A 25,772-nucleotide genomic window follows, 5' to 3' on the forward strand; every position below is an offset into this window, starting at 1 on the left:
AAATACAACAGACACGGGCAATGATAGACCAAGAAATGGCTCAGTAGATCAAGATTTACAATATTTACACATTTTAAAATCAAAGGTTTTTGTGGAAATGTTAAGAAAATGTCTTCTTTCAAGCTGCCATTGTTTAAAATTGATTGAAAATGTGAGGAATGGCTAGATTTTCTAATTTGTTCGTTCATTAATATAACCATAACCATTTAAAAATATGGTGGAATGATACTAGAAATTTAGACTGTATTGTTAAAAATATAATCTTAAAAAACACTTAAGTGTAAAATGCTTCAAGATCAATCCAACTTTAAAATCTGATTTAACGGACATTGTGTACTACTGTAATCTGGTCTGCAGATACCACACAGCCTTGACCTGAATAATGTTGCAGTAGCTTCTTCCACGCTGTGCTGCAGTTCAATACCTCCTGATTGCCTAAAGCACAGAATTAAGTAAATATATTAATATCTTATAATAGTAAATTAGTAATGGTAGTAGCAAGGATTCTATAATTCTTTTCCATAAAACATTGTAATTTTAGGATATTGGTATATGTATTTAGTAATTTGTTAAAAAACTAAAATTTTAAATCATTCCTAGATGAATGCAATTTAGGGATTACCCAGAATGCATAGCCCATCCTGTGCTCTTGTGATGCCCACATTGATCTGGTTTTCATCACCCACAAAGCCAATGTGATTGGAGAGCCATTCCCTTGAAGGTTGAGGTTCAATCTCATTGCTGGGGCAGGAGCGAACCATCGACAGAATCACATACCGCCACTCGCTACCTGCAATCACATTATCATGCTCCTCATCATTTTTTATAATGAAGGTTGACGATGACCACAAACATTAATACAATTTTGTTAAAGCCCGAACACAAGAGTCTTCAATAAAAAGTCTTCACCTTGGCTCTTTGTAATGGTGGTAACTGTGATTCTCTCCATCTGGGGGTCAGTGGACTTTCTGAGTCTATCTCTGATCTGGGCCACCTGTGCATTGTAGGGTGACAGAATGGCAATGTCCTCCTGCCTCACACGGCCCACTGACACCAGCTGACGACAAATCTCAACCTGCGTAAGAACACATTCAAACACATCTGGGCTTCTAATTCTAACTTAAAATATATATATTAATAAGGTGATATGTAAAACAAAAAGGGGTAAATTACAAAAAAGGGGTACATTTTTTTGACATTTTTTTTGCAGTGGAAGTGTCAAGTTTAGGTAAACTTTATTTTAAGTATTTTATGAGGTAGTCACAAACACTGTAAGTTTTATGCAGACTTTGGTGTCTGATGTAAATGGGGTACTTTTTTTGATAGTTTTCATATTTTATCTTTTACTTACAGCTTTGTTAACCTCTGCAAAGTTGGCTTTTGAGTTCTCGTTCCCCCTTGCAGTTGAAACAACCAAACTAATCTCGTCACCTCGTATGTCTCCAAACAGAATGTGTTTGCTTGGTCTCGTTCTTTCAGTTTCAATCTGTAGCACGCTGGTCCGTTCATCCACTTTAGTTATCAGCCTACCCAGATAGTATGCCTCTGATGGGAATTTGCAGATCTCTTCATGCTGAAGAAAGAATTCCACATTAAATGTGTATGTAAGCATGAATGTGAAGCATGTATGATTTTGTCTTGTACCATTCTGTATTGGGTGTCAAGCAATAGTGCTCTATCCATGTATCGTTCAAAGAGAGAGTGTGTCATGCCCAGTCTCCGCACATGCTCATTCTTCACGATCGGACGCAACTGCTTGTGATCCCCCAACAGCACGACCTGCAAGATGAGTAAATAAGATTGTATGACAAGGAACTGAAAACCCTCACAGAAGGTTCTGAATGTTGAATGTTTGGAAAAGTAAGTTCGGAGAAATGTAGCAAGAAGCAGGCCCCTTATTAAGGGTTGTTTATGCTATTATTTTATTAAAATATACTAAAAATACTTTATTTCATCATATACTGTATTCTATATTTTTTATTTGCATTTCAATTGATTTTGTTTTTATATGCTTTTCCTTTTCTTATAATTAAGCATAATGCGTGTGTGATTTTCAAACTTTGCTTATTCTGCTTCTAAGTTTCTGCTGTACTGTTTTCAAAAGTGAGCTGGTAAAGAGTTCTTTGTGTCCAGCAGCTTCCTGTGAATTCTTTGTTTAGTGTGCTATAAAGGGGTCTTAAAGGGATCACATGATGTTGCTAAAAATAACATTATTTTGTGTATTTGGTGTAATGAAATGTGTTTATGCAGTTTAAGGTTAAAAAAACACATTATTTTCCACATACTGTACATTATTGTTTCTCCTCTATGCCCCGCCTTTCTGAAACGCATCGATTTTTACAAAGCTCATTGGTCTGAAAAACGAGGTGTGCTCTGATTGGCCAGCTATCCAGTGCGTTGTGATTGGCCGAATACCTCAAGCGTGTGAAGGAAAATGTTACGCCCCTTACCATATTGTGATGGCGTGTCCCGGCCTACTCTACACTGCCCAAAACTCGCATTTGAATCATCAGTGGCAAATTCTTTAAATATAAAAAACCGTACTTGCAGTCTGTGAGTCAGAACAGCCAGCATTGTAGTCTACTCTACCAGGATCAGGAAACAGTCCTCCATAAAATGTGCTGCACACATCTGAATATTTGGGTTGAAGTGTTCTGGAACAGTGTTGTAAATACAACTTAACCACTGATTTCTAGTCGTGTCCATTTTTGGAAGGCCAAACAAAGTAGTTTCGCTTTCACAACGAAACAAACGTCACACACGGCGGCCTAGAGTGAGCGGCGGCCTAGAGTGAGCGGAGGCCGGTGGGCTTGAGAACGGCATGGCTGGCGGATTCAACGAAGGAGCTTTCACAACGAATCACACAGCGCCTTTACGACATGGCGGCGGCAGCAACAATACTACAGCGAGAATAAAAGTTACGCCTTCTTTTTTTGCGTGAACATTTGTGCGGCGTTATGCAAATCTTCCCACATCGTGACGTAGACATGTGAGGGTGTGTTAGAATGAGCCATTTTAGGCAGGCGTGGCTGACTCTTAACATTTATTAAGAATATCTCTTTGGATTTGAGACTTTAGTCTTTGCAACTTTACAGATCTTCTTTATGCACCAAGAGCTTGTAACTCTTCAAAGAGAAAGGAAAAATTTAAATCGCATCATATGACCCCTTTAAGGTTAGCTTTCTTCCAAAGCCTAGTTTCAGTACTTTAATAATTTAGGCTGTGCAGGCAGTTGGATTTTTGGAAGTCTAGGTCATGTGGTTTGCAGCAAGTTTTACTTAACATTTCTGTTTAACTTATGTCCAGTCTGTATAGTTCATATTGTTTTTGACTGACATGTTTGTTATGGGTCAAGAGTCACACTGACCTTCTCAGGTTTAAAGCTGACCAATGGGACAAGCGTCTGGGGTTCTGTTGCCATGGCACACTCATCAATGAGGATCTGTCGTGCACTGAGTGTCTTGGTGAGGCTGGGGGAGGCAGCAGCTGTGCAAGTGCATAGAATAACATCATGCCTTTCCAGTTCATACAAACGTGCAGAATTTAGCAGCTTCTTATATCTGAGGATACACACAAGTAAGCATCATGCAGACATGCATTTACATAACACTCACATGTAGACATATTGTTCAATGTGGAGATGTGCTTTAGTCGGGTGCAGAAAATGATGGAAATTAAGCTAAAAGTAAAGGAAGAAAGTAAACGCATTAATAAAACAGACTTCTACTTACTCTTCTATGTCTGCATCTGTCAGTGAATGGGGGTTATGAGCAATTCTTTCATCAAAGTTCTTTATTTCTTGAGAACAAGGGTTATGACTCATTCGAATTCTGTGATGAAGTGTTATTTCCCTAGACAAAAGAATGTGAACATTTTGAGTACTGTACAGATAAACTAATGATCAAGCTCATTTACATGCACACTGATACTATGATTTCTACAGAAAGAGATTTGCAATAACATTATTCCACACTGAAAAAGTATTTTATTCAGTTTTAACCCTCTGTGCTTAAAATTCCAGCTAGTGACAATTTGTTCTTTTTTTAAGGCCATTTCATCATAACTCTTTCATTATAGATTAAATAACTGACAGTACAATATCAAATATGATGTCAGGTGATCACAACATGGCAATGTTTAGTTCACTGGTAGTACTTGAGCTCAGGTTTAGATCGCTCTTGGCGTAGTGATTTCTCTGATAACTGAAGGTTGCTGCCGGGGTAAGGAAACTCCTGCATCTCCATCTGTCTGCTGTACACGCGTAGTTGCTTCAGCTTACATCCAAACTTGAGCAGGTATTCTGTACACACATAACAAGCAAATACATACACACAAGTTTTTTCTTTACACAAATTCTAGTTCTCAAAAAGATACTTACCTGCAACTACATCCACAGACTTGTTTGATGGTCCACAGTAAAGAATAACTTCTCTTTTCTCTTTGTCTTTCACCTCCTTCAGCTTCCAAGGATTCTTAGTGTTCAGCTGTGAGAACCAGTACACTATGTACGCTCCTACAACTGTCTTTCCTGTTCCTATAAAGGATAAACAAAAGGCTCTTTTCAGTCACATTAAGAAACATTTAGGAAAATAATAGTAAAATTCCTGTGACTTGAGTCCATAAACTTAGAGTCTGTCTGTGATCTTTAAAATTAAAATAAAAAACCGTATATGCTCAGAATGTGTAACCTGGAGGCCCTTGAATGACGGTGAATTTGCTGTTCAGAGCTTGCTCCAAAGCTTTAAACTGGCTTTCATTCAGTGGAGGCAGACCTGCTGGTGGTTCCTCTCTCATAAGCACATATAGATATACAGCTGGTTCAGAGCCTGTGGATTGATAGAACCAAAAGTACCTTAAAAACCAAGGGACTAATTAAAACAGTGTAAATGTATAATTTTAATCTCACACTGGTGTTAAATGTATAAAACATTTTTTTACAAGTTAGAGAAGCTAATAAGACACTAACATCCTGTCTAGGAATATTTTTAATAAATAAGCAGAAGCATACTGTACAAATCTAAAATGTAACTGTTTCTTGTGAAGTCAAAATGATGATGAATATGCTGTACTTGCAAAAAAAAAAAAAGTACTGCAAAAGAGAAAGTTGTAATTAATTGCAAAGAACAGTGGGTCTTATTCACATACGTATGTAATCTGCATTTGAATGTTTTCACATTAGCTAATGATTCACCAAAAACTTTTGAATAAAATGTATTGAAAATTTAGAAAAAAAAATTACAGCAACAACTGAAACCACACACAAAATATATGCACAGCTAATGAGAGGTCTGTAATCTGGGTCTGTATTATAGGTGTTTTATGTGTTTGAACTGGTTTTGAGGATGGCACACTTGGCATTGCTTAAAGATCTTGCCGTTCATGCTCTCACTCAACATATGACATATTATGAATTTAATGCATACTTTCTTTCAGAATCCGGTGTCTTAGTGCAATGTTCTTAACAAGTTCATTAGCTGCTGTTAAATTATTCACTGCACTTTCCTTCCGTCTGGATGAATCAAGCAAAAAAAATAAAAAAATTAGGCATCAATGCATATCATGGTTGTTGTAACGTTGCATTTATATATTGAACAAAATATATTTAAGAACTGATACATAAATATACAAAAATTTTATAATGAGATTTGGTGTAATGCAGTATCTTGTAATGTAAAGGTAAATGCAAAAGTTTAGTTGTAGAATATTGAACACTTATAATATGGTGGTTGTGGTGTGATGAGTCTGTTGTATGTCACATGCTTACATCTCTGGAATGAGTTTTGGGATCACCTCCACTGTGAATGTGGCATTCCTCTTGAATTTTGGAATATTCATGGATGCATATTTTATGATAAAGTGAATAATTTTGGACTTGTTCACACTGTTTTCCGGAGGATCCAAACATTGAGTTGTCAAACCATGGGCCACCCAAGTAAAAATTTCTGGATCCAGCTCTGACTGATCTGCTTGGTTCTGCTTTCTGCTTTCTCTTTTTCGGATACAGAGCAAACACTTGGCCAGGTTAAATTCAATTGCCCACTTCTTGACATATTCCACAGGCAGAGAGAAAGTTCCAGAGAGTCTGGAACCATCAAAGGATGGCATCCAAGTTATGTGCACATTCTCTATGACAACACAATCACTATCATCTACAGCAGTTGCCGCAGACTCCATGTCACATAGGGGCTTCCATGTCTGCACATATTCCTCTAAATCCTTATAGTAACCTTTGGATGGGCGGTTTGCAAGTTTGGAAAAGCACTTAATAGGATTGTCAGTGTGTTCCACACAGATCTCAAAGCTTGAACTCACACTCAATAACTGTACAGTTGGCGCCCAGTAGCCTCTGTCCCTTTCTGAGGTCAGCTGGACCTGCACAGTGTCTCCAGCTTTCAGATAATGTGTGAAGTCAGTGTAATGATCCGCTTCAGACATAAAAGTGCAATCAGGATCAAATCGAGAGATATCATGCACTTCACTTGTCTCACTGTGATCTCTCACATCTGCTGCCAATACAAGGGACTTTGCCTCTTCCCACTGTTCGTCTCGTACTGCCTCAACAATGGCGTACCAGGTGCTTTGCTGTACCTCTGAACAGAATCTCAAGTTCTGCAGTGGTGTCTGGGTCATGCTTAGTGAGTATATCCGTTTTTTCCAAGTCAGTGTCACTTGTTTCTGTTTTTTGTCAAATATCGGTTGATCCCTAAGCTGTAAATTTCTGTACTTAACAGGAAGCTTGTCCGGGAAAGTTCCTTTGTCAAATGGAAATGATAGTTTAAAACTTTCACTGTCATGTCGAACAACGGTGACAAAAGTCACTTTGTATGCGCTTTGTTTTTGTAGGTTGACTGCGAGACATAGTGACTCGGCTTTGCTTTCATACTCCCGTGCCCTCGTTTCTCCTCTTTTACATTTGTCACACAACAGATCAATGTCTGTCTGAGAGTACTCAACAGGACAATCACTGAGAACTGCATGCATGAGCCTCTGAAGAACCACATCTATGTACCGGCGAATGGGTGAGGATGCATGAGTGTATGAATCCAGATTTAATGAATAGTGCCCAAGTGAAGCATCTTTGCAGGAGAGAGAACGAATGAAGAAAGTTTTATTGAGACTGGCCCTTAATTGATCAATTGCTGGTGCTAACTGTGGATGAATGTCATCTGTAGAAATGAGATCAGCCATTCTGTAAAAGTCACATGTCAAAGCTGCCGATTCAATTTTTTGCCACACAGATGTAAGAATGATGAAACTGCCAGAGTTCTGCCCAATATTTGAATCCAGACGTTCCTCCAATGCATGGAGGGACCCAAGCTCCTCATTGTCTCTCTTCAGTCTCCCCACCAGTTCAGGCGAAGCTGTCACCGGATAGCTAAAGGTGTTCGGAAATGGAGTTTCTTGATTAATCAGCTGATCACTAGCTTTTTGAAACATCAGCATCAACTCCTCCATCATTAACCTGCACTTGCTGTCTTCTGATGATCTGAGATCAGCAGGACTGGAACTGTCCCCATGTCCGGAGAGTCTCTTTTGCTTGTGATCAAGTGCAAAACGATAAGCCACGAGGATGCAGCCTTCTAGAGAATCACACTTCATCTCATTTTCACCTGGCTGGTTGATGATGCTGTCAGTTTCATTGTAGGACAATGTTCTGCTTGACTTTATGCGGGAAAGCACCAACTTTTGCTCCACTAGTTTGCCTTTTTTCTTTTCCACTTTCAGAATTAAGGAGATAGCGCGACGATTTTTGCCTGGCGTGAAACTCCACATGTTTGATTGTGCACCCAAGTTCTGAATATTGTCCTCAGACACATAGCTAAAAAAATCTACTTTGTGAACACCAATTTCAAAGTGACAATCAGAGTCACTGACAGAGATTGCATCTCGTAGGTGGCTGGGGTTAGCATCAGGGTAAGGATTATTGTTAGGGTAAACATCTCTAGACCCTGGAGAATACACAGTGAAGGTGATCGTGTTATTCAGGTCCACTCGATTTCTGTCGATATGAAATGTCAGGTGTGAGGACAAAGGAACTTCCATATGTCGATCACTGATCATCTTTAATTGTTCTGCCATAGGAGGAGTCTGACACCTCAGAGGAGTGTAGCGTTTAGTGACTGTGTGTTCTATCAGAAATGTTGACACTTCATAGTTAAACATTATGTTTAACTCTTCAACCATTAGATTTGCTTCTCTCTCCCCTGGCTTCCGGTGTTTATCAGGTTGGGTATAGTTCCAGTCTTCTTTAAGTCGTGCTTTGCGTTGGCTTCTGGCAAAACGGTAAGCCACCCTGACACAGTCCTCCAAAGTATCAAATCTTAGCTTGCCGTCACATTGACTTATTATATACTCAGCCTCCTTGTAGGTCAGCTGCTTTTTAGATGTGATCTTAGATAGGTAAAAGGTCCTTTTTATGATAATGCCTGTTTGCTTTTCCACTGTGACAATTAATGAAATTGCTTTACGATCTTCGTCTGGGAGAAGACTCCAAAAAGTGGTGGCAAAATGTTTTGGGAACATGAATGTAGGTTCTTTTCCAGGATCATAAAAAGTTGCTCCCATCTCTTTTGCAAAGCTATCAAGTGAACTGTCCTTAGACACGAAACTAGCCACATCTGCAACATGAACCCCTATTTCATAGCAGTTTCCCAGATTGTTAACACTAATGGCATCATCTAAGTCTCTAGCTGTGGGTGGATCAATGGTAAAGGTTTGTAAACCTCTGAAATCTCTTCTTTTCTCGTCCTCAATTCCATCAGCTTTCATCTCTGGAAATGTATCCTCTTGCAGTAGAGGAGGTGTTAGTTTGAACTCTGATTTTAAAATCTCAAGTCCCTCCTCTAAAGATGTCCCAATTGGTAGAATATCCATAACTTTGCCTAGCGGAAATGAACAGTGTTCTTTCCAGTCCAAAATCTGAACAACAAAAACATAGTTCTGTTTTATTTGTTCATCAACACGAAAATGTCTTGTTATTGTCCAATTGCCATTGGCATACTTCCATACTGGAATATAATTTCGAGTCTCTTTCTTCGTCAAGATGCATATTTTGGTGGTGTTGTGATTGAGGGGTATCATCATTTTTGGCACAACATTTTTGTCAGTGTTCTGTGTTCGTTTGTGATAATTTTCATCCTCTAAAAAACACACAAATTCAGAGGATGTTGGTCGTCTATTTGTGAAACCTAAAACTCTCCCGGTAAGACAGCCTTCATCTCGTCCAGTCTCAACCACAACTTCATCCCCAGGGAAAGTCATGCCAATGTTTTTCCTTCCTTTAATATGAATGTGTTCAGATGGATTGTCATAGGGTACTACATAACCTGACTGGTGTCCCTTCATCACCAATTCTCCATGCTTGTAGACAGCAGGCTGTTTCCCGACCAGCACCAAGAGGTTTTCTTTTTCAGAGGAAGAGAATAAAGGCCTCTTTTGTTCGTTCTCTTCATCTGAGTCCTGTACATCAGAACCATAGTCATCCATCTCTTTCAATATAGCATCAGTTTCAGCCTGGAGAGGTACATACGTCTCAGACATTTCTACCTTTTCTGTCTTCTGAAATTTTGAAATTTCCAATACTTCCTGTTGTAAGATGTCTCTGGTAAAATTATGTGGTTTCATGCTGTCTTTGCTGATGCAATGTTCTATGTAAGACCTCCAGATTTTTGAGCACTTTCCAAAACAACAAAGAGCACCAGCATCTCCAACTACAATCACCAGTGATTGGGCTCTGGTCAAGGCAGTGTTTAATGCACGAATGTCATCAAAAAACTCTGGACAGCTTGACTCTGACTGAAGAAGTCTGTCTCTTGTCTGAACTGTGGTTATGATGACGACCCTGAACTGTTTCCCTAAGGATGCAGAAATTTAATGGGTAAGTTGTCATTAAAAATATTAACAATAATAAATCATTTTAAAAACATATGAACAGACACAAATTATGACTGAAATAAAAATTAAGATTATTATTTCACTTTTTCTAGATTAATAAAATGTTTTCCTGAGCTTCAACAGACAGTATTGTTCTGAACCCCCCAGTACCTTGAATGTTTGCTAAATTTTGAACCGACACATGAGCTCCTTTCTGGCGGAGGTGATTTTTGATGATCTCAAGCTGAAGCATTGAAAGAGAAAGGATGTTTTGATGATGTATCAGTATTGTGACTGTAACAGAATTCAAGCCTGTAAAAACTATTATATTATCACTATACTATAATTTTGCAGTGTTTTTCTAATATTTCTACCTCAAAATGACAAAGAATTTAAAATCAAACTGTTAAGGAATTATAAACATTAAGAGGAAGCAGAATTGAAAAATGCCTTAGATTTCTCATCCCTGCATAATTAATATTAACAGTTGGTATTAAAATTATTGTTCATAGAGCATGTCACCATACAGTGCTTAAAGGCCGTTCACACAGAATGCGTTTTTCCATTCCAATGCGCTACTTTTCCATTGTTCTTTTTATGTAAACACGCTAGACAGACGTCTATGATCGTTGCGCTCACGTCTCGTGTCTTTTGAGGTACAAATTCAGAGGATGTTGGTCGTCTATTTGTGAAACCTAAAACTCTCCCGGTAAGACAGCCTTCATCTCGTCCAGTCTCAACCACAACTTCATCCCCAGGGAAAGTCATGCCAATGTTTTTCCTTCCTTTAATATGAATGTGTTCAGATGGATTGTCATAGGGTACTACATAACCTGACTGGTGTCCCTTCATCACCAATTCTCCATGCTTGTAGACAGCAGGCTGTTTCCCGACCAGCACCAAGAGGTTTTCTTTTTCAGAGGAAGAGAATAAAGGCCTCTTTTGTTCGTTCTCTTCATCTGAGTCCTGTACATCAGAACCATAGTCATCCATCTCTTTCAATATAGCATCAGTTTCAGCCTGGAGAGGTACATACGTCTCAGACATTTCTACCTTTTCTGTCTTCTGAAATTTTGAAATTTCCAATACTTCCTGTTGTAAGATGTCTCTGGTAAAATTATGTGGTTTCATGCTGTCTTTGCTGATGCAATGTTCTATGTAAGACCTCCAGATTTTTGAGCACTTTCCAAAACAACAAAGAGCACCAGCATCTCCAACTACAATCACCAGTGATTGGGCTCTGGTCAAGGCAGTGTTTAATGCACGAATGTCATCAAAAAAACTCTGGACAGCTTGACTCTGACTGAAGAAGTCTGTCTCTTGTCTGAACTGTGGTTATGATGACGACCCTGAACTGTTTCCCTAAGGATGCAGAAATTTAATGGGTAAGTTGTCATTAAAAATATTAACAATAATAAATCATTTTAAAAACATATGAACAGACACAAATTATGACTGAAATAAAAATTAAGATTATTATTTCACTTTTTCTAGATTAATAAAATGTTTTCCTGAGCTTCAACAGACAGTATTGTTCTGAACCCCCCAGTACCTTGAATGTTTGCTAAATTTTGAACCGACACATGAGCTCCTTTCTGGCGGAGGTGATTTTTGATGATCTCAAGCTGAAGCATTGAAAGAGAAAGGATGTTTTGATGATGTATCAGTATTGTGACTGTAACAGAATTCAAGCCTGTAAAAACTATTATATTATCACTATACTATAATTTTGCAGTGTTTTTCTAATATTTCTACCTCAAAATGACAAAGAATTTAAAATCAAACTGTTAAGGAATTATAAACATTAAGAGGAAGCAGAATTGAAAAATTCCTTAGATTTCTCATCCCTGCATAATTAATATTAACAGTTGGTATTAAAATTGTTCATAGAGCATGTCACCATACAGTGCTTAAAGGCCGTTCACACAGAATGCGTTTTTCCATTCCAATGCACTACTTTTCCATTGTTCTTTTTATGTAAACACGCTAGACAGACGTCTATGATCGTTGCGCTCACGTCTCGTGTCTTTTGAGGTGTCTCGCACATGAGCGCCCAATTTTAAGACACAGTGTCAAGTTAAGAGAATTTCAACTTTTTACACACAGTGCTGCTCATCAATGTTAGTTCAAAAACAGTGGACCAATCAGAAGACCCTGGAGGAGGGGCAAGCATTGCAAGCTTTTGTTTTCAATAGCAAGTTGGCATGGCAACTGTTTTACTTGATGGAAACATGGAGGAGACACTGTTATATCTGTTACTGGATCAGGTCTCAAAAGCACATCTCAAGACCCTTGCATTCTGCGCTGTGCTTTTTAAAAACCATTACTGAGCACTGCGTCTCACATTTTAGGCGCAAAGATGCATTCTTTGTGAACAGCCACTTACAGTATGGCATTAATACGTTTTAGTCATAACTCATTTGCCATATGTCAAATTTATAAATGCTTTGAATTGTACCTGTTGGCCTTCACCAAGAACACAGATTTGCTTTGGCTCTTTATCACCCCATTCCATTGGCCAGTCAGTCAGAAGTCCTTGCACCATGTTTATCACACTGTTGACCTCGGCAAGATTGAACCAAGACATGGAGGTGGAATTCAGATGGCATTCTCCTCTGACATGCTGAAACATCAGGGGGTATAACCTTGGGTGGGGAGGGACCTCTCCTTTGGCCTTGACCCCATCACTCACATAGAAGTGAGTGGATACAAAGTCCACTATTTCTGCAGTGGAACGGTAGTTTTCATTAAAGATGACCCTGCTTTTCTTGGCAATGTTGCTGCTCTCATCCTGGTAATAGCGGAAGAGACGATTGAGCAATGTGTGTTCTGATCGTTTGTCATCGGTTACAGAAAAAAGTTTTGGAGCCATCTGCATGTGGTCTCCTGCTAAAACCACTCGAGTGTGTTTGTCTGCTAAGCCCAGAGCCATGAGTGCTTCACCCTCCAGCATCTGAGATGCCTCATCAATCAGAATATGACTGAAGAAGCCTTCAGGAAGCCTCAGCTCACGGAGATGCCTTGTCATCGATGTGGTGGTTATAATGATGCAGTGTGACTCTAGATCAGAGGATGCTGGGAGGATGAAGGCCTGTCTATCTGGAGAGCAAAGACAATATTTCTGAGTGATGTCATCAGTTGCCTTGATGGAGGCCCCACCTCTGTTTGCCTTTATCCTGAGTATTTTGAGGTTTGGGTGTCCATTTGCAATGTATGGATGGAAGTGCTCTCTGACATACAAGTCTGCAGAACTATAGGAAACAAAGCTCAAAAATTTGATTTCTTAAATGTACATTCATTTTGCAAAGCATATTTATACAAATTAAGTGTTGCTATCTCGATTCAAATAAACAACTGATAATATTGCATTTTATGGACACATAAGTTTATGCCATTCTTCTGAATAATGAATTCTGATCTGGTCAGTTCTGTAGTCAAATACTTTTGTATAATTCCTCGCCCAAACAAACAACGCATAGATCGTGTGAATCATCGGGTGTCAGAAACTGCTGACATGGATGTACACACTTTCTAAACGCTCCGCTAGTGCTCGCCATAGTAGGAAAAGAAATACTCTTACTTTGCTTTTGGAATGCACGCTTCAAACAGAACGGTCAGTGAAGACGAAGAAAGTGTTGATGTGCGCTACTGGCGCCTATTTTGTACTAGTTGCGACGGTAGTGACGTCATGGCTGTCGCCGGCCAAACAAGTTGGTGTTTTTTCAATGTAGGCTTCAGACACGGGTCACGACGAGGCGTTCCCCATAGCGACCCCTAGAGGACGCAGATCGAAGTTCCACGAAAGGGAACTATAATTCTGTCAGGACCACTATCGTCAAAGATGATTGACACTTAGCATACAGTTTGCATTGGCGGTATTAATCCTTCATGATGATTTTGAGCAAAGAATCGACTCGGGTCTTCCTTCAAGTTTCAACGGTTTACTAAAAGTTGTTAACACAATACAGATAAACAAATAAACACTGGTCAAAAACTGTGTCGCTCCATCTATACATTAAACATCTGGAGATACTAATGGCTCTTACACTGGGCAAAAAACTCCCTGGCCATCCATGCAGCCTGTCATGAATGAGCAGGCAGAGCAGCAATAACCCCCTTAGGGTAAACAGAACAGAACCAAATGCAGATATCATTAATGTTCCTAATGACATTTTAGTGTAACAATATATTCAATATAAAAGAGTCTGATTCAACAAGGAATATCAGAAAGCCAAGTCCTGACTGTGATGAAATGAGGAGTTGGGGATGGAGGAGGGTAATTTGCTGCTGAGCAAGCGATAAAGTTGCTGGATAATACCGAATAGACTTTATATAGGAATGCTGTGATAGGCGTCATATTCCTATTTAGACATGGATCAGCTGAGAGTCAGCTTGCTTGACTCACGTGGCCTGCCAGAATTAAAGCTACGCTTGATTTGTTGTATAAAGTCTGATATCATTTTTCAGTTTCTTTCTTCTCACATAATAATGTAAAATGAACATTTTAACTCAAACTTATTTGTAACTTAGAAACTTACCTGTTAGTATATGTACAGATGAGAACTTTGTTTTGAGAATGTAGGGCCAGCTTTTTTGCTGCTGAGGCAAGACAGAGCGTCTTCCCGGTGCCAAATGGCCCATATATCAGCAAGGGAGGAGCCACTTTGTTGACCTCGCACTTGCCAAGGATGAAGTTCATGGCGATATGCTGCTTGTTGTTCAATTCAGACTGTTTGATTATGTTCACAGGAACACAACAGTTACTGAAGTCAGGCAGAACGTTGTGCAAGTCTGGTAGGTGGTCAATAGCCTGGTGTATCTGACAGAACGTCAGTCTGTCCAACTGAAACTGAACCTCCATTTTACACCAGGTTGCTTTCTTCAGCTGCAGCTCAGACACACACTGTGCACACAGATGAAGACCGATGTGACCCTCGCCAGCAGCTTGTTTGAGCACCAATGCCTCGTACACATGGTTTCTCTGATCTACTGACACACTGGCCTTTGCTGGTATGCAATTCACCAAAGCCATCTGCACCCCTCGTTTAAGCATCAGCCCTTCAGGAGAGTCTGATGTGAGAGAGCAGGACACCTTCAGAGTGGCAAAGAGCTTCCCTGCAGCAGCGGAAAACTTACCATCACTCAACTGGTCAGAGAGAAACACTCTTCCACAAACATTTAATCTACAAGAGTGGAAAAAGAAAACAGGACCAACCATAAATATATTGCAATTGTAATCTTAATGTAAAAAACAATTAAACAATTAAAAATATCGATTATAATATCTCTAATATGGACTATAACCCAATATGATGCAGAAATACAGTGTATCCCTATTGATGAACAATTTATTTACTTTTGGCTTGGTCCGAAAAATCACAGAACCAATTTGGGTGAAGACTATATAGTGTTCACCAAAATTGGCTCTGTGATCTTCAGATGAAGCTGTGAATTATATTATAATTTGTGGAAAGACTATTTGTTAAAAGGTCAGATCAAACCAGTATGCCAAATTATTCTGCTTTTTAACCATGTAGTTTTATGGCCAGCCATAGACATACACTACTGCTCAAAAGTCTGGGATCAGTAAGACTTGTAATGTTTTTTAAAGAAAAATTTTATTACAACATAAAATAATGGTTTCTATTTTAATATCCTATAAAATATCATTCATTTCTAGGATGCAAAGCTGAATTTCCATCAGCCATTACTACAGTATAAAGTGTCACATGATCCTTCAGAAATCATTCTAATACGCTGATTTATTATTAGAATTATCAATGTTGGCAACAGTTGTGATGCTTAATATTTTTTTTGGAAACTGCAATACTTTTTCAGGATTCTTTGATGAATAAAAAATTAAAAGAACAGCATTTATTCAAAATATAAATCTTTGCTATCACTTATCAATTTAACATCCTTGCTGAATAAAACTGTAACGGGGCTGACGAGACGTGAGACGTGCGGATCCATGTGCAAGCTTTATTTAAAGCAGAGAGGTCAGAAACACAGGCAGGATCAAACAATGGCAAACAGGTATATGGCGGGCAAGACACAAGAATAATCCTAGGGCTAGCGAAGGTCAACGATCGGTGAACAGAAGCAAAAGGGCGAGACTAGAGGGATAAATCCAGGAACACAGGAAAAGGTCCAGGCATGGGCAAACAGAGTCCAAACGGCAAAACGACAGGGCAATCCAAAAACAAAGGCAGCAATATATACACAGGAAAACAGGCAAGGCAAGACTAGACTAAACTAGGAACTATGAAAAAGACAAAACTAAGACAATAAACAGGCTCCGTATAGCAGCTAACACTAGGAGAGTGGAAAACGCAGAACAATACTAGAGACCAAACAGGACATAAACATGGAATGGCTTGGTAAAGTAGCTAACACTTGGAGAGTGAAAAACGCTAGACAATACTCGGCAGTGAGAGAGAGGAAGTCCATGGCTTATGTAGCATGTCTGATTGGATTCAGCTGTGTGTGTGTGTGTGATCAGTGCATTCAGCTGTGTGCGTGTAATCAGTGCAATGGTTGACGGGAAATGCAGTCCAGGGTCATGTGTAACAGTCTGTGTGTTGTGAGAGTCAATGTAATGGGAGAAGGGTGACCTCTGATGGCAAACAGACAGAAGTTCATGGACCGGATTCGTGACAAAAGTTTGAATTTCTTTCAAATAAATAAAGAATAAAAATGTACTTGTGGCTGAAAATATGATATAAGATAAATTATACTCCCTTAATGACGATGTGGCCCTGTAGATATCAACAAAAGTTTATTAGACTTAGATCAGCATTTAGTATTTACAATTACATATTGGATCTCTGTTACTATATGGATATAAAATCTCTTGGAACGAAAGAGCCAATCGTTATAATAGAATCTACCTGTGAACCCAAACCTGAACCTGTTTATCCACCTCTCCATTCGTCTTATCTATACACTACCTGGTCTCATGGCATAAACGTACCTGGGGGCACTTTTTAGCGAGACACGAAATACGTACCAATAAGTGCATATCACTGCAGTTTCCAAAAGAAATGAACACTCGAGTTTTGATTAATAAAGCATAATTTTAGCACATTTACTTTAAGAATATCATGTTATGACTTCAAAATAATATTAATATGCTGGGAGATTTGAAAACCTATGCTTTTGAATGTTAGCATCACGCATATCCAGCTTCATATCTATGGGTTTTCATAGATGATAGGTTTGTTCGGTAGCTCACGGAGTATGGAGACGTACTTGAAAAGTGAGGAGCTCCGGTTCGAATCCCGTGTACGGTTTGACAAAACAGTTCAAATCTGCATATAAGGAAGTTCAAATGGCATGGTTGCATCAACAAATGCATTTTTCTATCAGTTTTGCACTTGTTAACACTATCGGGTAAGTTTAGGGTTGGGTTTGGTGTAGGGCATATTTCCAACACAACAGAGCATTAACTTTTAGCGACAGCCCCCGGATATTTGAATTCTGAACCGCCGCATACGTAGGCCTACCTGAAGCAACGTAATAAAATCACAGCAATATGTACCTATATCAACGTAATAAAAACGTTCCAGGGTTCACGTATATTGAACCCGTGTTTTAGCGCCACTCAGTGGACATTTCTCTTTGAAACGGCAGCGAAAAGTGCAGTAAGGTATACATAAAAACGGTGCTGCAGAAAAGTACCCAGAGGTACGTATTTTTATGAGACCAGGTTGTCTATACATTATATCCAGGGCCGGATTTACCTCTTTTCGTGACATAGGCAAAACAAAATTTTGGGCCCCCCTTCCCTATTAATATATTTGGATATCAACGTAATAAAAACGTTCCAGGGTTCACGTATATTGAACCCGTGTTTTAGCGCCACTCAGTGGACATTTCTCTTTGAAACGGCAGCGAAACGTGCAGTAAGGTATACATAAAAACGGTGCTGCAGAAAAGTACCCAGAGGTACGTATTTTTATGAGACCAGGTTGTCTATACATTATATCCAGGGCCGGATTTACCTCTTTTCGTGACATAGGCAAAACAAAATTTTGGGCCCCCCTTCCCTATTAATATATTTGGCCTAATATTACCATCCAAGCAAACAAAAATATTTCTTAATCAGTGGAAACCGTTACAGTGTTTTCTATCGCAATAAGCGCTAAAATCGAATGTAGTTCTTAATCTGTTTGAGAACTAAGAAAGACCATTCCATTAATAGGCGCGGCGACGTGGCCACATAATAACCACTTCGGAAGTGCATTATTTCTCTAATAATTTTAAAGGCCTGGAGTCACAACCACACATCAAGACACACATGTTCAGATGATTTGTTTCAAGATATTTGACATGTTTCCATCCTGAAATCCTGTAGATATCAACAAAAGTTTATTAGACTTAGATCAGCATTTAGTATTTACAATTACATATTGGATCTCTGTTACTATATGGATATAAAATCTCTTGGAACGAAAGAGCCAATCGTTATAATAGAATCTACCTGTGAACCCAAACCTGAACCTGTTTATCCACCTCTCCATTCGTCTTATCTATACACTACCTGGTCTCATGGCATAAACGTACCTGGGGGCACTTTTTAGCGAGACACGAAATACGTACCAATAAGTGCATATCACTGCAGTTTCCAAAAGAAATGAACACTCGAGTTTTGATTAATAAAGCATAATTTTAGCACATTTACTTTAAGAATATCATGTTATGACTTCAAAATAATATTAATATGCTGGGAGATTTGAAAACCTATGCTTTTGAATGTTAGCATCACGCATATCCAGCTTCATATCTATGGGTTTTCATAGATGATAGGTTTGTTCGGTAGCTCACGGAGTATGGAGACGTACTTGAAAAGTGAGGAGCTCCGGTTCGAATCCCGTGTACGGTTTGACAAAACAGTTCAAATCTGCATATAAGGAAGTTCAAATGGCATGGTTGCATCAACAAATGCATTTTTCTATCAGTTTTGCACTTGTTAACACTATCGGGTAAGTTTAGGGTTGGGTTTGGTGTAGGGCATATTTCCAACACAACAGAGCATTAACTTTTAGCGACAGCCCCCGGATATTTGAATTCTGAACCGCCGCATACGTAGGCCTACCTGAAGCAACGTAATAAAATCACAGCAATATGTACCTATATCAACGTAATAAAAACGTTCCAGGGTTCACGTATATTGAACCCGTGTTTTAGCGCCACTCAGTGGACATTTCTCTTTGAAACGGCAGCGAAACGTGCAGTAAGGTATACATAAAAACGGTGCTGCAGAAAAGTACCCAGAGGTACGTATTTTTATGAGACCAGGTTGTCTATACATTATATCCAGGGCCGGATTTACCTCTTTTCGTGACATAGGCAAAACAAAATTTTGGGCCCCCCTTCCCTATTAATATATTTGGCCTAATATTACCATCCAAGCAAACAAAAATATTTCTTAATCAGTGGAAACCGTTACAGTGTTTTCTATCGCAATAAGCGCTAAAATCGAATGTAGTTCTTAATCTGTTTGAGAACTAAGAAAGACCATTCCATTAATAGGCGCGGCGACGTGGCCACATAATAACCACTTCGGAAGTGCATTATTTCTCTAATAATTTTAAAGGCCTGGAGTCACAACCACACATCAAGACACACATGTTCAGATGATTTGTTTCAAGATATTTGACATGTTTCCATCCTGAAATCTCGTGTGTTGAACTAATTTTTACGCACCTCATCCCAAACCTTCCGTTTCAAATTCCAATACGTCACTTTAGAGCTAATAACGTAGGCTTGAGCCATTGCTAAGCAGGCTAATGCAGTTATTAATGCAGTCTAATGCGGTTATTAGAGAGAGAGAGCGAGAGCGAAAGAGAGATTAAGCGCGTGAAGCAGCGTCTACTAATAGCGAATCTTTAAGTTAAACTGCTTCAAGAACCTCGCAACTGAGAAATGTCATGTAGCTTTTCAGCTGCAAAACTATTTTATTGACAAATTTGTGGGGCACCACTGACAAGAAGGTTCTGTTCGCGTCAGACAAAGACATGGAAATAGTTTGTAATTTTTTACCCTATTGTTTGTTATATTTATATTTATTTGCACAATATCTTCTTGGGTTTTGGTTCTTTTACTGTTGTAGATGTCTTCACTGTGTTTGGGTGCCCCTGGACGAGTGAACATAGGCACGTGCCTAGAATGCCTATGCGTAAATCCGGCCCTGATTATATCAAGATGTGTTGAACTTTGCCCACATTTTATACTATCATTAGAACAGGCTTGAATTTGCATTTAAAAAGAAGTAAATATGGGAAACATAATGTGTCCTTGGTCAAAAATGTTTAAAGATCCACCTTATTTTTAACAGGCACAGCCAAAATAGCGGTGCAAAAAGAGTCAGTTATGCTGCTTGATATTACAAACTGGTATTTGTTATTTTATTTTAACTTATTATTGCAATCATAAACATACTGATTTGTAGCGTAAATAGTCTTACCATTTACTGCAGCTGATTCTAAAGATTTAATTGTTTTCAGCGTTGTTGATTTCAGCCCAATCCTGTTCCTGGAGATCTACCTACCGGCAGACTTCAGTTCCAGCCCTGCTCCAACACACGTGTTTGTAATTATCAAGTGCTCCTGAAGATCTTAATTAGCTGGTTCAGGTGTGTTTGATCAGGGTTGGAGCTGAACTTTGCAGGAAGTTAGATCTCCAGGAACAGGATTGGGCATGCCTGGCTTAAACAATCAGTGTTGCCAACTGCTTTCAATTGAAAGTAGCTAAAACTGGTAGCTAAATGTCACAAGATGACATCACAATGGCAAATTCACTGATCTATATAAAGATAAACATAGATCGGTGGGCAAGATGAGAACTTAGATAAGGTTTGTCCAAGAAGTTGCTATATTTGTCCCTAAACTTTTGAAAAAAGTCTCAAAAGCGGCGGGGAAGTCGCTAAATCTAGCTACAAAGTAGCTAAATTGGCAACACTGTAAACAATGCTGAAACGAACACTAACCCGTAACCCAGGGGTGTTTCAAGTGGTGTACTATTTCTACAAACTATCTGTACCTGCTAATGAGCTTTTCCTCTGCAATTTCCTCTCTGAATAGGAAGTGGTGTGCTCTCTCTCTGTAATTGTCACGATGAAGCGGGGAGCTGTGATCTGCATAGGGATTAAACTGTAGGTTAATCTGGGGTGGTTTGTATTTACTAAGTAACTGCTCGTCCTTCTCCTTTCTGGCAAAGAAGGGCACGATAACCCTGTTTCCACTGTTCCAGAGCTCATCCGATAGAATCTCAGCACATTCGCTTTCTTCTGCCTCATCTGGCTGGACATGGAACTGCTGACCGACTCTCACCTTCAGTTTCCTGAGCAGAACTGGTCGCATATCAAAGTCAAATACCAACCACTGTTCATACACACCGGGGCGGAACGACAGGAAAGACACACTCAGCTGGTAGGTGGAATGAGAGGAGTGAAGGTAGTGGCCTGCAATGTATGTGATTGGGGGGAAGGTGTTCTTTACACTGTCACTCAAAGAGAAAACTGCACCATTTTCTGCTTTCAGTAGAGCCACATGAGCCAAGGACCTCTACACAAACACAAATACACACAAGAAAAACAAGGAGGTAATCAGTGTCCAATACGGCTGAGTATAAGATGATGCTGGTTAGTGCAGGTTCTGATTTCTGACCTCAGTGGTGATTGTGAATTTCCATCTGATTTCACTGTCTTCTTGTAAACAATCCAAACAGAGATTCTCATCATGTGTAACACACACATCATCCACCTGCTCAGAGATCTGCAAAATACACATACATGCGTCTAGATGTACATTAAAGGGTTAGTTCACCCCAAAATGAAAATTCTGTCATTAATTACTCACCCTCATGTCGTTCCAAACCCGTAAGACCTTCATTCATCTTCGGAACACAAATTGGAAGATATTTTTGATGAAATGTGAGAGCTCTCAAACCCTGCATAGACAGCAATGCAACTGTAATATTCCCAGGTCCGGAAACGTAGTTAGGACATCGGTACAACAGCCCAACCGTAAATGCTGATTACATTGATTACTCTCTTGGGTACTCTCTAAAATGGAGGAAGACGTAACTCGGGGGAGAAGAATTGTTGAATAAATTGTTATTTTTGTTTTCTTTGTGCTCAAAAAGTATTCTCGCAGCTTCGCAAAACTGAAGTTGAGCCACTGATGTCACATGGATTATTTTACCAATGTCCTTACTATGTTTCTGGACCTGGGAACATTACAGTTGCGTTGCTGTCTATACAGGGTCTGAGAGCTCTCACATACCATCAAAAATATCTTAATTTGTGTTCCGAAGATGAACGAAGGTCTTACAGGTTTGGAACGACATGAGAGTAAGTAATTAATGACAGAATTTTCATTTTTGGCTGAACTATCCCATAAACATTTACTTGTGGATTTTGTTCCTTTTTAAGTTAGTAGGTAAGTAAAATAATTCAAGGGATAGTTTGCCCAAAAATGAAAATTCTGTCATCCCTTACCCTCAAGTTGTTCTAAACCTGTATAAGTTTCTTTCTTCTGTTGAACACAAAAGAAGATAATTTTGAAGAATGCGAGTAACAAAACCATTGTTGAAGAAAAAAAACTATGGAAGTCAATGGCTGCTGTCAGTGTCAACTGTTTGGTTATCAACATAAAATATATCAAGATCAAATATCTTCTTTTGTATTCAGCAGATGAAAGAAACTTACAGGTTTGGAACAAGTGGAGAGTGAGTAAATGATGACACTGATGACAGAATTTCTAAACTATCCCTTTAACTACAAACTTAATAGTTAAAAAAAATAATAATAATTCTTCATGTTTTATGGCTTCTAAGTATATCCTTTTGTGGTTTATGAGACAAAAAAGTGATTTGAATGACATTTTTTGTGTGAATTATCCCTTTAATTTGCATGGTTTCATATACTGAAGATAACAGGTCTTTAAAACATTAAAGTTACGTAGTTGTGCAGTGCTGCGTTAAGTGCAGTTTTCTTGTGCAGATTTCCATACAGATTACAGATTTTTTTTACTTACAATAAGAATCTCATTGCTGCTGCATCTGTACTCTTCTAGGAGTTTCTCCTGGTACGATGAAGGCTCATGAGCGCTCGACTGACCATCTTCTTGCCTGCTCTGTTCATCCAGTCGCTTTCTCTGAGTTATTAAATGAATTAATGTTTTGTGATCAAGGTTTGTGTGTTTTTGTAAGTTCCACACCGTGGCCTCTTCTGGGCTACTGGCAAAAGTGCAACGGTTATGATGCATATAGCACCCGACATCCTCCTTAAAGTACCAACACACTTCATATCGACTAGGTTGTGGGTAAGCCGGCCGCTCAGACACAGGGCTCCATTTGTGACCTCTGACTTTTGCTCTGACTAGCAAAAGATTGTGAGAACAACGGTGAGGTGTTGCAATGATGGAGTAAGAAATATGTGACCGTTTATGAGTACAGACGTTACAAGCAGCTCTCAGCTCATACATCTGCAAGAATGCCTGCAGCTGAGCATCTCTAGACTGTACTGTAGACATTTCCACAGATTCAAGTCATAACATATACAGTTTGACATGAACGCCTTCAGTTGGCACTCACAGCTTCAAATACTGCTGTAGATTCAGCCTAAGGTGAGGAAAGAGAAGAACGCAGCTCATTAGATGACCCCTATAATGCTCACATAAGAGAGTATGCAAATATAGTTCAAATTTATAAGGGAAGTAGAAAGACAAGCATTCTTTAATTGTCGGTCAGAGTTGTTATGGTTATGTGGGAAAGAAAAGCTAGGGGTGTACAAATTACAATACAAGGTCAAGATTATCATGTACAGAAGACAGAACAAAGGACTTATTTACCCATTTGACAAGTGCTCACAACACCTAGCAACCAGATTTAACGGTGTGAAAAAACACAAAAACAAGGGAATTTATCTCCATCAAACAGGTTTTGGGCCAGGTAGCATTCAGACTGATATTACTGTAGTTAAAACCTCTTTAACCTGAAACCTGTGAATGGCAGTATGCGGTATATATTTGTCAGGGTGGATAAATAGAGTGTAGGACATGTTATGATTATTTCATGTCAATATGGCAGTGTATAAAAAGGGCTTCAGATCATGTAAGGAATATTTTAGGTCAGTGTGTGAAAAACTCTCCAGAAAAACTATGCAAAGTACCTTTGTAAATATTGCACAAATGCATTACACAAAACGTGCATATACTTAAGTATTCATTTCATTGCATATTTATCTTCTGGTACACAGACAGGGGTCAGATATCAAAGCGTACAGGTTGTTTCTGAGCAGCCCTGCCTAATTATGAGGTGATGGCTTTGTCCTAGAGTAAACACTGTTTTTTTAATTAGTGCCCAACACTAATACTACCATCATATATCCTCATGTCACAAGTATGCAGAAGTTTTTGTGTTGGCACCAGGAAATTCTACCAGTTTGGCTACTTTTGAGCAGTCAGGTGCCATTTAAACCAGGTTTATCACTTCAGACATTAAAAATGGATTCACATCTTACCACACATCACATTCCACACATTCGATACCATAGAGAGATAGGGTGTTTATAGGAGGAACAGTCATTAATTATTTCCTGACTGTGTTCAACCAGGAAGGGAAAGGTTTACAAAGAACTGTGCAGTGAAATTTGGAATTTGAACCCTGCAGTTCACAAGCTATAGCACCTTTTTACACGACTTTTATGTAGCCTCTATTAAAGCATAATAAAAGAACAGTTGGAGAGCCTTTGTCCTACTCGTTGCGGTTCCTTTTTCTAGTTTGTGACTTTTTCGGTTGGATTTACGCACCCAGGAGTTTAAGTTTTCGGACGTTGGACTGTGCGCTACACCGTTTCCTTCATCATTTGAATTGAAATTTTGAGTCTGAATGAACATGTTTATCTTAACGGTCATAATGTGTGTACTACCGTTAAGACAAAATATCAACAAATAGAGCTATTTCTTTTTATGAGTAATGTGAATGACCCTATCGTAAATTTCTGTTGTAAATTAAACTACACTTGCTGTTGAAGTGTCGCACCCAACAGCTGATGCAAGGAAACGGCAATATTGCACTACTAGCCTAATGAAAAGTCACTTTAATATAAACCAAAGTAGGCCTATATGGAAAATAAGAACAGCGCGCGCTGAGCAATTGGACGCCTGACGTAGAAGCGGCACGCCTGAAACGGAACATTTCCCCCACAAATAAAACGCTTCATTCATTTTTAACCTACCTTTACATTTTTGAGTGGAGAAACGTGAGGTCACCTGCACTCGAAAACATCTCCATCAAGTGCACACAACGCAAAACCAACTTAATCATCCTGTAGGCTATTACTATTACCGTCGCCGCTTACTTGAGTTTCGTTGTCCTGGGAGAGAGAGAGAGAGAGCGCGGACAGTCATTGGTCATGGTTGCCCTTCCCTTTTTCTTTTTGCTTAACGACAGAGCGCATGGATAAAGAAATAGGTGTCCATCCATCTACATGTCTGTCTTTCTCAATCACTTGTTTATAAGATAAGATAGGGGAAGATACGCCCCTTAAAATCAATGTGGATTACTTTTAAACATATATAAGATTAGCATGTGCACGATGATGATGCATCAGCCATTGTGTTAATTATAGGAAATAAATAGAAACATCTGCTAATTTGTTACAGGAAAATATTGAAAGAGAGGTTAAGATTACCTCTACTGGGTTAAACTGGCCACCTACCTGGGGTAAGAAGCCCCCCTGAATTAAATTTTACAGAGTGTATGAATAACTTTTGATAGGCCTATAATTCTTATTAATATTTATATATTTTTTAAACTGTCATTCATGTAAAATACTAAATCAACTATTCTATTTAAAATGTAATTTTGATTATTTAGTTGAATAATTAAAT

The 25,772-nt window shown here is 38.9% G+C and overlaps 1 protein-coding gene across 1 annotated transcript; it reads right to left on the reverse strand.

Annotated features, from left to right (window-relative positions):
• Window positions 1-95: 95 nt before the first annotated feature.
• LOC107588878 (helicase with zinc finger domain 2-like) lies at window positions 96-25,245 on the reverse strand. Its single transcript, XM_016277123.1, has 19 exons — window positions 25,118-25,245; window positions 22,914-23,499; window positions 21,543-21,650; window positions 20,917-21,440; window positions 14,412-15,056; window positions 12,332-13,124; window positions 11,426-11,498; window positions 5,765-9,854; window positions 5,424-5,509; window positions 4,689-4,826; window positions 4,379-4,534; window positions 4,156-4,300; window positions 3,732-3,851; window positions 3,368-3,560; window positions 1,645-1,779; window positions 1,352-1,573; window positions 910-1,075; window positions 623-790; window positions 96-435 (listed from the first exon to the last, which is right to left on the reverse strand). The coding sequence occupies exons 2-19, from the start codon at window positions 23,409-23,411 to the stop codon at window positions 320-322; spliced, it is 8,376 nt and encodes a 2,791-aa protein (XP_016132609.1). The 5' UTR covers window positions 23,412-23,499; window positions 25,118-25,245; the 3' UTR covers window positions 96-319.
• Between the last annotated feature and the right edge of the window lie 527 nt (window positions 25,246-25,772).

This window comes from Sinocyclocheilus grahami, unplaced genomic scaffold (assembly GCF_001515645.1).
Source record: "Sinocyclocheilus grahami isolate Dianchi unplaced genomic scaffold, SAMN03320097.WGS_v1.1 scaffold109.1, whole genome shotgun sequence".
NCBI classification, from domain to species: domain Eukaryota; kingdom Metazoa; phylum Chordata; class Actinopteri; order Cypriniformes; family Cyprinidae; genus Sinocyclocheilus; species Sinocyclocheilus grahami.

Coding starts and splice junctions, on each gene's coding strand:
- LOC107588878 (XM_016277123.1), bottom strand. CDS start 23,411: ATGTCTACAGTACAGTCTAGAGATGCTCAGCTGCAGGCATTCTTGCAG. Junction 21,651..22,913: donor GCAGCAATGAGATTCTTATT/GTAAGTAAAAAA, acceptor TGTATTTTGCAG/ATCTCTGAGCAGGTGGATGA. Junction 791..909: donor CACCATTACAAAGAGCCAAG/GTGAAGACTTTT, acceptor ATGTGATTGCAG/GTAGCGAGTGGCGGTATGTG.